The 14,589-nt window shown below is 41.0% G+C and overlaps 1 protein-coding gene across 1 annotated transcript in view; it reads left to right on the forward strand.

The window, feature by feature from the left end:
* The window catches only part of MDN1 (midasin AAA ATPase 1), a 462,551-nt gene that overhangs the window by 390,987 nt on the left and 56,975 nt on the right, over nt 1-14,589 (forward strand). Inside the window, exons 78-82 of the mRNA XM_077487249.1 lie at nt 1,514-1,629; nt 2,349-2,750; nt 2,875-3,101; nt 7,428-7,577; nt 9,803-9,975. Of these exons, the coding sequence (XP_077343375.1) occupies nt 1,514-1,629; nt 2,349-2,750; nt 2,875-3,101; nt 7,428-7,577; nt 9,803-9,975 (1,068 nt within the window). The remainder of the gene's footprint in view (nt 1-1,513; nt 1,630-2,348; nt 2,751-2,874; nt 3,102-7,427; nt 7,578-9,802; nt 9,976-14,589) is intronic.

Consider the following 14,589-nt stretch of genomic DNA (forward strand, 5'->3'; position numbering starts at 1 on the left):
TTGAAAATGTTTTGTAGTCTGTGTGCTTCATACTTTGTGTGTGTATTGAACGCTCACTTTCTAGGCATGCAGTTATTCCAGGAATCTATTGACATTAGTGGAGGCAAAGGAAGTGTCAGGAAAAATGTTTAAAAAAATAAATATGCCACTAAATTAACGGGTGCGTTTCTTGCTTTCCAAACTACTGCTTTGTCTTATTACCTTGTGCCACAATATTTAATGTTGCTTCCTGTGTGTTTCTTCACTCTCACGTATATATGCTAATCTTTGTGCACTTGAGCTGTGGGTATTAATCTGACTTCAAAGAGAGCGGTGTTCCAGGGTTGCGAGGGCACTGCTGACCCCAGAGGAGCAGGTGTTTGAGAAGAACTCCTGAATCTTCATTCCACTTAGACAGCTCTGTCTCATGGCTTTCTCCTCCATCAAATTCTCTCAGAATTTCCTTAGACTTCCTCAACCTCCCTTGACAGCAGTGCACGTTTTGTCTTGTCTGTCTTTTAAATTAATTTTTTTTGCTCCTTCAGCAGTTTAATCATGACTTCCCCAATTTTCTGCTGGGGGATTCTACCAGCTTAAATGCTAGCTTTTTTTCTTGTATACCTAGTGAAGTGATTGGCATCAGGTGGTATACAGGGATTAAAAAAATCCATCTACATAAGTTGTACCAGTGTTCTCTTCTCCATCTGTTGAGAGCACAGAATTTAAAAAGCTTGTCTGAGCTGAAATTGGGCACTTCAGAGCTCGGTGAGGAGAGTTTTGGGAGCTGATTGAAAGGGAGGGAGACACGCCCTTCAAAAAGCACACAGGTGCAGAGGTGAGACTGTCAATCACAGGCTGTGTGCTGGAGCCCCCCTTCCCCTTGTCGCCTTTTTCTTTAAGTATCAGGAAAATGTCAGAAGTGATTCATGCTGCTAGAGGAATGACGTAGCAGACAGAATTGACACTTGGTGCTCTAGATTGAGACAAGTATAAGCTATAGAGGGATATTCTCTGTTCATATTTCATGTCTGAGGTTTGCAACCACTTTAATTTGCCTGTAAAATTAAGAGTTCTAAAGGCAGAAGGTTTTTTTTTATCTTAATGCATCAAGCTAAAAAGCCTTCTGTGTGTAGCAGCTGCCCCAGCACCTCCCAATACTTACCTCAGCCCCCACTCTGTGTAGCGATGTCCACAAATCCCTCGGCTGTCTGAGACTCTCCCTCCCAATAGACAGACACACAGCATCGGCGCCATTGGTTACCGTGGCTGTCAGTTGGCCAAAGGGGGAGGGGCCCTCTGGGTTCGGGTGCCCCCATAGTAAGTTGCTTGCTGTGGGAGCACTTGACGGGAGGGGCCAGGAGCAGCAAAGAGTGACCCGAGAAGAGGAGGATCCGAGCTGTCCTGTGCAAAACCAGCTGCACATAGGAGGTAAGTATAACATGTTTGTTTTATAGATTAAAAAAATAAACTAGACTTTACAATCACTTACACTTATCACTAACTTGCTGTGTTTTTTTTTTTCCCATCTTCTCAGGAACTTGGATTGGGAAACATAGAGCGATGCAAGGGTTTTTCTGGTCACCTGCTAAAGGTCCTTGTGAAGCAAAGGAGCTCCCTCACAGCTGTCAATGAACAGTGGATTATTTTTAGGTACCTTCAAGGCCTCTTAATCCTTTTAAAGTTAAGAATATATTTGACTAGACTAAGGTTTCACGTACACGGAACCTTTTTACAACCTCTCCTGAACGATTTAACTTGACAGATAGTAACCCATGTTTAAAACGTCCATTTTGCCGTGTTTACATGCTGCTTTTACGTTTAGAAGCGTTTCTAAAAAAAAAAAAAAAGTCTAAAGGGGAAAAACGCCTATAAACGAAACACTGTTTACCGCGTTTAGCCATGTGTAGACGTGTTTGACGTCGGAAACTTCGGCGTCTGAACTCATTTTTTTTTTCCCCTTCAAAAAAAGGCCTATAAACGCAACTGCCTAAAAACCACAGTAAACGAACCTGTGTACATGTATACATAAGATAACATTGAATGAGTTCAGGGGCAGTTGAAAAAAGTGTCCAACTGCCTCTCAACAACCGTTTAGCAGCAGCAGGGTACATGAGGCCTTATACTTGTTATAAACACTTTGTGCAGTCATGCTGTATTCCAATCAGGAAGGTTTCTTCAGAGATAAAGAACCCAGTGCACTCTTGCCATGTAAATAATTTAGTAATAGGAAATTTCCAAAGGCTGTTAAAATTTAGCTGAATATTAAATTGTCTAAGCACCTGATGGCTCATAGTAGAGTATGGTTGGCTTAAGTAACTTTTGTTTTGTTTTTCTCCACTTTTTTCACTTTGTTTTCTTTCATGTTTCAGAAAATTGTTGAGCAGCATTCAGGAGATTCATTCATGCTTAGATACATCTAATGACTACAAGATTGCTTTCCCACCTCAGGACGGGATGCAACAATGGCTTGATCGACTGCAGCACCTGATTACACAGTGCAGTGTTGTACTGAAGGAGCTCTCATTGTTTCTAGAGTGCTGTCCTGTAAAAATGAGTGAAAGTGAAGATGGTATATCTAAGACAACAGATTTAAACATGCCATCTCCCGCTACTGCTGACTGGCTGCCAAAGCTGTGCACCATGCGCAAATCAGACAGTGACTGGCAGCAACTGAATGCCTCAGTGACAAAAATGTTAAGAGAAGTAAAGAACGCTAAGGAAGCTATGGATAAGTTACGACCACAGCCTGGTGGAACTGCCTTTTATTCTTGGTGAGCAGGTCTTCCAAAGGCCTTTAATAATTCAAATTCTGATCTGACTGGATGAAATTTTATTTGGTGGAATTAAGAATTCATAATGAGTTAGCTTTTTTTGTGTTTTTACTTTTTATATCAGGACAAACTTCGAAGCTTGTTCAGCAGCAGTGGACACTATGCAGGAGGTCGCTGTAGACTTAAGGGATCTTGAGTTGCTGTTTGTTCTACCAGAGACAGAAGTGAAGGAGGCTGCACAGCACATGATCTTTCTGAAGAGCATTCACTACCTCAGAGAAGAGATCCGTATCGCAGGAAGGGAGTTCTCCTTGTGGAAGTCGCGTCTACAGGCGATTGGACGAGCAAAGAGTAAGATGAACTTTTAAGTGGAGCGATGTGCAAAAGTACAGTCAATTTTGGACAGAAGAAATAGGGTACTGTAAATGATAAACAATACATGAAGATGGAGTAAGGAAACAAATTTAGGTGCACTTTTTAACATAAATTTTACACTATTCAATTGTCACATAGAACACCCATCATTTAGAAATGTGTCCCTGTGGCCTTTGCTTCAATAGTCTGTCACATTTCCAGCTTTAGCCTACTGTTACAAAGAGCTACTTATTGTTAATTATAGGTACTAAAGCCAGTGTGCACCTCTTCATATCGGGTAGCTAGGATTGAAGGTGAAAATCTACACACTCAAGCAAATAGTACTGTAATGTGTGTGTTTTTGTAAGGCTTGTACTACAACCCTGTACAGAAATAACTATTGAACATGGGCTGCTCATATAAGCAGACCAGATAAAGTACAGCCAGCTTTGGAAAAGTATTTGACATAAAGAGAAAAAGGAGCTCTTGCTGAAAACCACTAAGTTATTTGTTTAAATTTGCCTGTTCAGCTTGGTTTATGAAAGGTTTCGGTGTGCAACAATTGGATTTTCTTGGTGGTTGAGGTTTAGGCCTCGTGCACACTGGAAGTTAAAATAACATTATTATAATGGCAGTTGGGACAGTGTTGGTAGGGCAGGAGGGTGAAAACTGAGCAAGTTACGCTGCTCAGTTTTCACAGGACACAGGAGTGATCTCGCTAGCTGTGTCCATATCGGATAAGGCAGGGACTGGTAAATGACCGGTCCCTTCCTCTGCTCTCCATCCTGACAGATCCCCTAAAGCTGGCGGGAAAGGAGGGAAGCCACTGCGGGGGACAAGGGGGGGTGGAGGAGGAGGACAGGGAGTCTGAGAAGGGGGGTGACCCCAGTTCTGAGTCACCTTTCAGTCTCAATTCTGATTAACTTAGCTGTGGATTTTTTCAGCTCCCACAGCCACTGACATTGCCCGATCCCTGACTGACTTGGTGAGTAGGTTAGGCAGTGCACTATGAGCAACAGGTAATGATGGAAAATTAGGGTGCTTTTACCCATTTACCAATGGTCTTGCTATATAAGGTGCGAACGCTTTGGGGAATAGAGTTGTCATCTGCTGGGTGGAGTCGCAAGCAGGCCTCGCTCCCCCCCCCTCCCCCGCATTGTCAACAAAGCATCTCCCTGCTGCTGTTTATGCGGTGCAGAGCCTTGTGGAAATTTGAGCTGATCTCGCTGCCCTGCTACAGTGTGACTTTGGTCACGTTTTGGCCATTTAACCTTTCAGTCATTGCCCTGGTCTGCTGGCAGCAGGTGAGGTTTTGAGAGTACTTTGTTTTACCTCTTGCACTGAGCCTACACATTGCTCAACATCGTTGCTTTCAGCATGCCCACTATTGGTGCGGATGTCTGTAGCCTGAATCCATATTGCTAGTGTCTCATCTTCTCTGAGTTTTCATTGCCTCCATTGGAGGTGTGGGTGGGTTCTTTGCTTTTTGCAGTTGTCGTGCTTTCCTGACTGATCAGACGTCATAGGCCACACTCCCATTCACTCACCATGTAGAATTCTCTATCTGACTTGCCCACAACCCTAGTGGCTTCTGATCCATTGGCCTTCAAGGCCAAGTTACATAGACCTTTACTGAGCTTATCCCTGGGAAGTTGCACTCTAATGCTATTATTACCATGTAATATGGCCTTTATTGATGCAGTTTACATCACTCTGAAGCAAGAAGATCAGTCTGCTGTTTTACTAGATCAGGTCCATCCAATTCAAATATATATATATTTAGAGGTCGACAGATATATCGGCAGGCCGATATTTGGCGTTAATCGGCATCGGCCGATTGTGCTGATAAAAAAAAGCCTGATTATATCTTCAGCGTGACTTGCAAAAGACTTCTGTAATAGAAGTCAATGCAAGTTGCTTGAACTTAATCTGTGAAGCGACTTGTCTCCTCTCTGGGCAGTCTGCCAAGGAAAAAAAAAAAAAATATATATATATATATATATATATATATATATATATATATACATATACATATATATATATATACATATATATATATATATATATATATACATATATATATATATATATATATATATATATATATATATCTATATATATATATATATATATCTATATATACATATATCTCAAAGAGATACAATGCTTACACTTATGAATGAATTGAAACTTGAGTTCTCAGTTTAACCATTTAAAGACTAAATCTATTCTGACACTTGTTGCTTACAAGTAGAAATCTTGTATTTTCTGCTATATATATATATATATATATATATATATTAGCAGAGATCCTAGAGAATAAAATAGTGGTTGTTGCAATATTTTATGTCACACGGTATTTGCGTAGCGGCCTTTCAAACGCAATTTTTTTGGAAAAAAAATACACGGATTTAAAAAAAACTAAAACAGCCCATTTTTCTTCATCCAAAAGTTTTGTGTATTTAATATATAGTGTTTTTTTTTATTTTTTTTTTTATCTAAATTATACACACAAGTGAACTGATTAGAGGTTTGTTTTGTTGGAGTGGGCAGGCGTTGACGGTAAAACGCTGCTAGTTTTAGCGGCACTATTCGGCTGCTAGCGGGCCAGTTATAACCCAGCTAGTGGCCGAGGAAGGGATTAAATGGGCCCGTAAAGCGCCGCTGCCAAATCGCATTGCAGGCGCTTCGCAGCGGTGCCCATTCATCTCAATGGGCAGGAGTGGTGGAGGAGCAGTATACACCACGCCAAAGGTGCCGCTTGCAGGACATTTTGTTTAACGTCCTGCCAGCACATCACCTCAGTGATAAGGCACTCAGGCTTTCACACAGACTGCAGCGGAGCTATTTTACAGGCACTATTTTTAGCCCAAAAACGCCCCAGTGTGAAAGTTGTCTGTTAGATTTTATGAAATGAAGGGGGGGGGGGGGGTGGGGGGGGAAGAAATCGGGCCAAAAAAAACAGCATCATATATCGGCCGCCGCAATTTCTAAATATCGGCCAGAGAAAAACCCATATCGGTCGACCTCTAATAAATAATATAGTATGTATGTTACTAATATTCATATCCCAATATATTTTTGCTGAGAAACACCTCCTAATATATATATATATATATATAATATAATTTATTCTTTTTTATTCATCTACACTTCCCATTGATACCCACTATTGGGGAAGAATGTTCCATGTTTTTATCCTTCTAACAGCAAAGAAATCCTTACACAGTTTAAGATTTAACCATTTGTGTGACCTTGTGTATTTAGCGACTTGAGATTAAATGGTTTTCTCCCATGCTACAGTTACCAGTGAAAGATTTGTATTTTGTGATTATATCCCCTCTTGCGTCCTCTCCAGAGAGAATATCAATGGGCAGACATTTCTCAGATTTGTAAAGCTGCTTAGTTTTCTGTTCACACATTCTTTAAGTTTTACTAGGTGAACTTTTCTGCCTGATATGATGCCAGCTTCAGGTGTAATGTTCTCTTTAAAGCGGAGGTTCACCCTAAAGTGGACCTTCCGCTCATCGGAACCCTCCCCCCCTCCGGCGCCACAATTGGCACCTTTCAGGGGGGTGCAGATACCTGTACAGTACAGGTATCTGCACCCACTTCCGGGATAGCTCTCTGCGGAAAGGGGCGTAGATTACGCCCCTTTCCGCAAGTGCCCCGCTGCCTGCTGGGAAACACACAGATCCCAGAGGCAGCGGGGACCGTCCTTATTGCGCAGCGCAACTCGCGCATGCGCAGTAGGGAACCGGGAAATGAAGCCGAAAGGCTCAATTTCCTGATTCCCATACCTAAGATGGCAGCAGGACCCGAGAGACGATCTAGAGATCGGCTTCGGGTGCCGACATCGCTGGACAGGTAAGTGTCACTATTTTAAAAGTCAGCAGCTGCAGTATTTGTAGCTGCTGGCTTTTAAAAAAAAAAAAAAAAAAAACGCGGAGTCCCGGCGGACTCCCACTTTAAGTTCCAGTTTTTCTGTTTTATATTGGGCCTTGCTGTGCTTTGTTGCTCGCCTCTCAGTTGGACTGATTTGGAGGTCCCAAAGTTTCTAGACTTCCTTTGTCCCTCAATGCATGAGGGAGAAAATGGGGATTTTTGTACTAGCCATAAAATCCTTTTGAGTTGAGGGGCCCCCCTATGGTAATTACCATGCTCTTTAGTACTGCTGTGCTACAAAATTTATAGATACTTTTGTAGTAGGAGGGGTTATACCCTGAGCTGACCTACAATTTTGTTTGCCATTGACTTCTGTTACTCCAAGAAAAAAATCCTATTGTGATTGCTGTCTGAAATTGGAATTTTGCTTCTCAAAAGGGAACCAGGAGTCTGATGAAAAATACGTCCAAGATTTTTCAGACCAAGTGGAAGCCACCATAAAAAAAATTCTATATGCGATTCAGACACTTGAGGCGAAAACCAAAACCATCAAGAAAATTGAAGAAACTGTAAAAAAAGAGGAAGGAGGTAAGAGGCTCTCTGTACATAATTCTTAAATTGTAAAAATTGTTTACGTGAAATGATTTGCAGACATCTCCATTATGTCCTTTTGATCACAATATATGTGGAATGATTCAGAAAGACCCTGAGCCATTCACCACTTTCAAAGGGTAAAATCAGCTTTATTGAGCACAAGCACAGTCCATCGAGGGTCCTACCTCTAAGGCATATATATTCAATAGTTGTTTTTTTTTTTTGGTTCAGCCAGTGGGTTAAATGAAAAAAGATTACCACATTCTCCCATCCACATTTTGAGATGGATGAATGGGGAATGACTCCCACTGAGCCTTTGTATTCTGACAGCTGGGAAACTTTCTTACTGTCAGAATACACTGATCAGCGCTGATCTTAGAGATTTTCCAACTTCTGTACAACCAGCCTGCTCATACATGGATTGGAATTTGATCTAGACACAAGGATTAGTAGCATGGGCAAATGACACTGGTTACCATGAGAGTTTTCTTAATGCCACTTCATAGCATGTAGATTCTCTAGGTGTGAAATGGCAAACCAAGGGGCTCTACATGTAGAAGCTCTATGGTCATCTAGGTCTGTGATTTTAAAAAGAACTGAAATTTGAATTTGCCATACAATAGTGTTCAAGCATTTTTTCCTACCCATCAATTATGTTCTGTATTAAAAGAATCTATTCACACACACCAGTCTTTCTTACAAGTTCTTTTGAAAGGGGTGGGTCTTAGCCCCTGAAACAATACCCGCTTATTGTACTCTTTTACAACTGGAATAAATATTGTGGCACAGCACTTCAGGCCTAGCTACATGTAGGCATACAAGGAGACAGTGTTTAGGCTCGTCTGATATCTGGGAAAAGTAGCTTTTAGCCATTGCCTGGAGTTTATGGACTTTAATGCTTTATTAAATGAAACCTGGCTCAATGAAACAATTAAAAAATGAATCACATATGTGGATTTGGCATTTATGCTTCTACTTTTTCTGCTATGCCTGATGTTCATTTTTATGCAGTAGATATAAAAAGTCTACACGCCGCTGTTAAAATGTCATGTTTCTGTGATGTAAAAAAAATGAAGATAAATTATGTCGGAAACTTTTTACACCTTATAATCTGACATATAAACTGTACAACTCCTTACACTATTACTTTGTTGAAGCACCTTTTGATTTTATTACAGCACTCAGTCTTTTTGGATACAAGTGAATCTATCGGCAAGGCACATCTTGACTTGGCAATATTTGCCAACTCTTTGCAAAAACACTCCAAATCTGTCAGATTGCGAGAGAATCTCCTGTGCACAGCCCTGTTCAGATCACCCACAGATTTTCAATCGGATTCAGGTCTGGGCTCTGGCTGGGCCATTCCAAAACTTTAATCTTCTGGTGAAGCCATGTGATTGCTTAATTCTGAACAAAGCTACATCCCCAGTTATAATAGGGTGTACACACTTTTGCAACCAGATTATTTTACTTTATTTACTCCACCCATCCCCCACCCCCAAAAGATTTCACTTTGTTTTTTAATTGAGTTGTACAGTTTATAGGTTGCATTAAAGATGGAAAAAGTTCTGGAATGATTTTTCTTTGTCCCTTTTTTTTTTTTTATTTATTTATTTTTTACATCACAGAAACCTGACATTTTAACGGGTGTGTCGTTTTTTTTTTTTTTTTTTTTTTTTTTTATATATCCACTGTATGTTGTATGGGTAGACCACGTAGGCGCTAGGCCAACTAAATTGAACTTGGACACAGATGGTGCAAGGGTGATTGCGGACAGTTAAATATATTTCACATTGGTTAAAAATATTGTCAATTGGTTTTCCTGAACATTAAAATCATGTTGTGTTCTCATATTATGCTATCATATTTGAAATTCGTTGTGGTAGCAAGAACCTTTTTTGTTTTTGTTCTTTTCTTAAATGTTTCTGAAACACCTGGGAACTATCTTGCAATAAATGCTTATCCTCTATAGCTCCCGAAACCTGCTAAATACTTTGTAGTAAATGCTTATTCTATACTTTCTTGGTCAGAAAGTATAGAATCATTGGTATGACAGGCGATTAGCATTAAAGCTTCCTTTTAACATTTAACTGCATTACTTTCATAAGTGAAATGCAATGAGACTGTACTTTAAATGTACTTTCCAAAATTCATCCCCACTTAAATCAGGATTTTACAATACATGATTTTGTCTCTATTGCCATTTTTTGTCGTTGCAGCAGAAGAGAACACATTGAACAGCCTGCAAGAAGGCCTCATTACAAGGCTCTTGACTGAAGACCTCTATCGTGATTTGAAAGCTTTGGATGTACAGGCTGTAATCTTTGAAGTCACTAAGCTTCTTGAGAGACTTAAAACCTATGGTGAAGACTGCATCAAGGACAAGCACTTGGTTAGCAAGCACATTTTTAGTCCAGTAGTAATTGCATATATACAGTCTTAAAGTTGAACTTCAGGAACAGATTTTTTTTTAGATATTTGCTTTGTCAGCATAAAACACCTCTAGTGATGGCTGTCTCGTGTGTGGAGATTCTGTTGCATTATGTTAAATTCTTGTTTCTTTCATCCCATCACTGGTGTGAGTGACGAACTTGAGGCAGTGAAAGTTAGTTCTAGCTCTGAAGGGATATTAGGTTGCTTGTGCTTCACTTCGCCCATTCAAAAAACATGACTGAATGAAACTAAAAGCTTTATGTGCAGAACTCCACACCACATTCTGGACAGCCATCATTTTATATGCAATTTATTTAAAGAGTAAATTTCTAAGATGTGCCTATCCTTGGAGTTTAGCTTTTAAACATAATGGCAACTATCAATGCATCCAGTAACCACAGGCATTTTGTGCAGTCTGGCAAAGGCTGCTCTTGGCTCAGTCTTTCCGTTTGATGTTCTCCTGTATACTAGCTGAGAGCGAAGCAACAAATCTTTGGTGATCCCAAAACTTTGTTAAAAATAATGAACAGATATATATAAAGCAAGGCAGCAAAACCTGCAAGGTGAAGGCATAATGAGCTAGTATGAAATATTCACCTTAAAACGGGGCGCCGGTATCTCACCCGATCCACGCCAAGGGAGCTGACATGTTGCCTCGGCGTGTCTTGCAGGTATCGCGGCTCCGGCGCTGTGAGTGGCCGAAGCCGCAATACTTTGTCTTTTTCCCGGCAAGGTCTGGCAGTTCTGCTGGGCCTTAACAGCGCATGTGCCACATGTCGTCAGCAGCTGCATGAAAAGTAAATATCTCCTAAAACGTACCCTGTCTTAAAACATTGACATCCAGAAAGTGTATATGTTCAATGTTAAACTCATAATCCAACTTTATATTAACCTTTTCATGACTAAGCCTATTTTTGGCATTTGGTGTTTACAACTTAAAATCCATATTTTTTGCTAGAAAATTACATGGAACCCCCAAACATTATATATATATATTTTTTAGCAGAGAATAAAACGGCGATTGTTGCAATATTTTATGTCGCACGGTATTTGCGCAGCTGTGTTTTAAACGCAACTTTTTGGGAAAAGGGACACTTTCATGAATTTAAAAAAAACAAAACAGTAAAATTAGCCCAATTTTTTTGCACAATGTGAAAGATAATGTTACGCCGAGTAAATGGATACCAAACATGTCATACTTTATAATTGCACGCACTCGTGGAATGACGACAAATTAGCTAAAAATCTCAATGGGTGACGCTTTAAATTTTTTTTACGGTTACCAGGTTAGCGTTACAGAGGAGGTCTAGTGCTAGAATTATTGCTCTCCCACTGACGATCGCGGCGATACCTCACATGTGTGATTTGAACACCGTTTACATACGCGGATACGACTTCCGTATGCGTTTTCTTTGCTTCGCGGGGACAGCGGGTGCTTTAAAAAAAAAATTTTTTTATTTATTTTAAAATGAATAAATTGTTTTAAAAAAAAAAAAAAAAAAATTTTGATCACTTTTATTGCTGTCACAAGGAATGTAAACATCCCTTGTGACAGTAATAGGTGGTGACAGGTACTCTTTATGGAGGGATCGGGGGTCTAAAAGACCCCCAATCCCTCCTTTACACTTTACACAATGTATTCAGATCGCCGAAAACTGCAATTCTGAATACTGTATATTTTTTTTAAAACCGGCGCCATTGGCAGCCGAGTAAATGGGAAGTGATGTCATGACGTCGCTTCCGTGTTTACTATTAAGAGACTGGAATGACGCCAATTACGGCGTCATTCCAGTTCCTCCCCAGCAGTCGGAGGCATCAGATTGTGAATCAATCGGGAGCACCGGTAACAGTGGCGGGAGGGGGGGGGACGTCCCCTCCCGCTCCTCCGGCATAACAGCCGAGTGGCTTTTAGCCACTTCGATTGTTATGGCTGGATAGCCAATCGCCTACTGTAAAAAACAGTGCGGGCATCATCCCGGTATACCCCCCAGAAGCCGAGTATGCACATCTGCGTACGCTCGGCGGGAAGGGGTTATTATTGGAATTGAGTTCCAATAGGAACTCATGCAATGAACTTTCCCTTCCCAAAGAATAGGTCATCAATACTCCTTTTAGAAAAAAGGAGACCATCTCTCTTTTTTTGGGCCATTGCCACATTTTGTGTATGGACAGGGTCCTAAATACGGCATTGCTGGAAAATCCCTGGTTTGTTTCTAGAAAGGTGCCCCATTTTTGGGATAGGAGATGCAGTGCTTGTTCCCAAGTAAACAGTCCAGTTAGAGGACTGACAGAATTCACCTCTACAGGCAATAATACAACTTTTACAAGCTCCAAATTTATCACATGTAACACTACACTTGTGGTATACGTCTTACAATGTCCGTGTAATTTGCTGTATGTAGGGTGAACAAAAAGGACTTTGAAAAAGTGTATCTCAGAACATATCTACAATACAATTTTGGGGTGTTGATCGGATTCACCCTAATTGGAGGGGATCTAATCTAGTACAGGAGATATCTGAGAGAAACCAAATGGATATTTCTTATGTATACTTTGGCTCCTGGTGGAATGAATATAGAACTGCATGTCCACTGTTTTATTAATGATTATTAATTTAAGTTTTTATATCACCCTTTGAATACATTTTTTTTGGAGGTGGATTAAAGATTAGTGTGGGTTAAACTTGGCCTGTTTTAATTATCTGTTTTAGATATTCAATTTAATTATGTTTAATGCTTAATTTCTAATGGATATTTATAAGGATAGTATGATGTGCAACCTGCAACATGAACCAATGTGGATTTCCCTTGGAATCTCAGTTTTTTAATATTTAGTTTCAATCAAGCCACAGACTCTTAAACGAGATTTAATGGCCACATAAATTGACTTATGTACTGATTTTATTTAAAAAAATATATATATTTTTTTTTAATGTATAGTGTATATTATGTATGCACTTTATTGCTGTTGAGATATACGTATGATGATTTGTTATTTATGAGCGATCTGCTTTTATCAGTGGCTCTGTGGGGCTGGTCTCCTCTCTTGGTTACGGTATGGTCTGTACTGGGGGAGTGGGTAGGCCGCTTGGGCTTCTCAATGCCGATAGTTATATCACTGCTGGGTTGAGAACTCAGGCAGTGGCATTGCTCATAATACAAAAGGGGTTAATAACCTAGAGCGGGCCTCTATATTATTGGTACGTTATGCCATTAGGCCACACCCTCAGATGATGAAACGCATCAGTGTTGGGCCAAACGACCACTTGTGACATCAAAATGTTGATCGGGGACACCGTTACTGCTATTACTAGTGAGTCGAGCAGCTTGTGGTAGGAGGCACCGCCTGGGTTCTTCCCCATTTGGTTATGTGCTGACTGCTTTGATAAGATGTTTATGCGTTATTGATATGTATTTTAAGTAAGTGCAAGTCCTAAAAGGGGGAGGATGTTTTGGAATTGAATACATTTTTATAAACGGAATTACACTATGGAGTTTCCTTCTTTTCTCCCTCTGGAATGAGTCCATTGACGTATGATCCATCCTTCCGGCTGCAATAAGTTCTGTGGTGAAATCCATCCAGAGCGTTAATCCAAGATTGGTGTTGATGCTTATATTCCAGCATTGTCTGGTAAGCAGTGGCGTAACTAGAACCTTCAGGGCCCGATGCAAGAAACCATGGAGGGCCCCCCCCCCCGACCTCCGGACAAAGCTCTTTTCTCCGAGCCTGATGGTGGAACACCAGAGCCCGGTCCCAAGTGGGTGGCCACATATAAAGGAAACTATTTCTCCATTTCCCCCCGCTTCTCCTCCTCTCCCTCCTACAGGCATTCAGCGGCTGCAGGAGGAAAATGGAGAGACAGGTTCCTCTGTCGGTGTTTCACAATCTTTTTCTAGTCAGGGCACCCTTGAAGTAAGCCCCTAGGTGAATGGGGCTGCCCCCCTGCAACTGTGTGCATTGCATGCAGTTGCAGCATAGTGATGATGCATTTAAGGGGTTAAAACAGGTGGTCCGTAGGCAACATATTGCCTCTCTACCGGCTGTCAAATGCCTCTGAAAAGCGATCTGAGCATGATTGCTTTTCGGAAAAACAGCATTTTACATAAAATGTGCATACATACATGTAAACACACACACCTAAATATAATAAATATATATATATATTTTTAGGGGGGCGCAAGCAAACTAAAAAATTCAGAAAAAAACATAAATTACAGCCACTGTGCCCCATCAATTGCAGCCACTGTACCATCAAATGTCACCACTGTGCCCATCAAACTCTGCTGCTGTGCCCATCAAACTCTGCTGCTGTGCCCATCAAATGCCGCCAGTGTGCCCATCAAATGCCGCCAGTGTGCCCATCAAATGCCGCCAGTGTGCCCATCAAATGCCGCCAGTGTGCCCATCAAATGCCGCCAGTGTGCCCATCAAATGCCGCCAGTGTGCCCATCAGATGTTGCCACTGTGAATCCCCACTGCCCGCTCGCTGTCTGCCTGCCACTTACCCTGTCTTGGTGGTGCAGCGGGTAACGGCCATGAGAGGGGTCCTCCATGCATCTCCTGCCATCCTCAT

This window comes from Lithobates pipiens, unplaced genomic scaffold (genome assembly GCF_037356315.1).
Source record: "Lithobates pipiens isolate NorthernLeopardFrog02 unplaced genomic scaffold, aLitPip1_a1.2 Scaffold_18, whole genome shotgun sequence".
Lineage (NCBI taxonomy): Eukaryota > Metazoa > Chordata > Amphibia > Anura > Ranidae > Lithobates > Lithobates pipiens.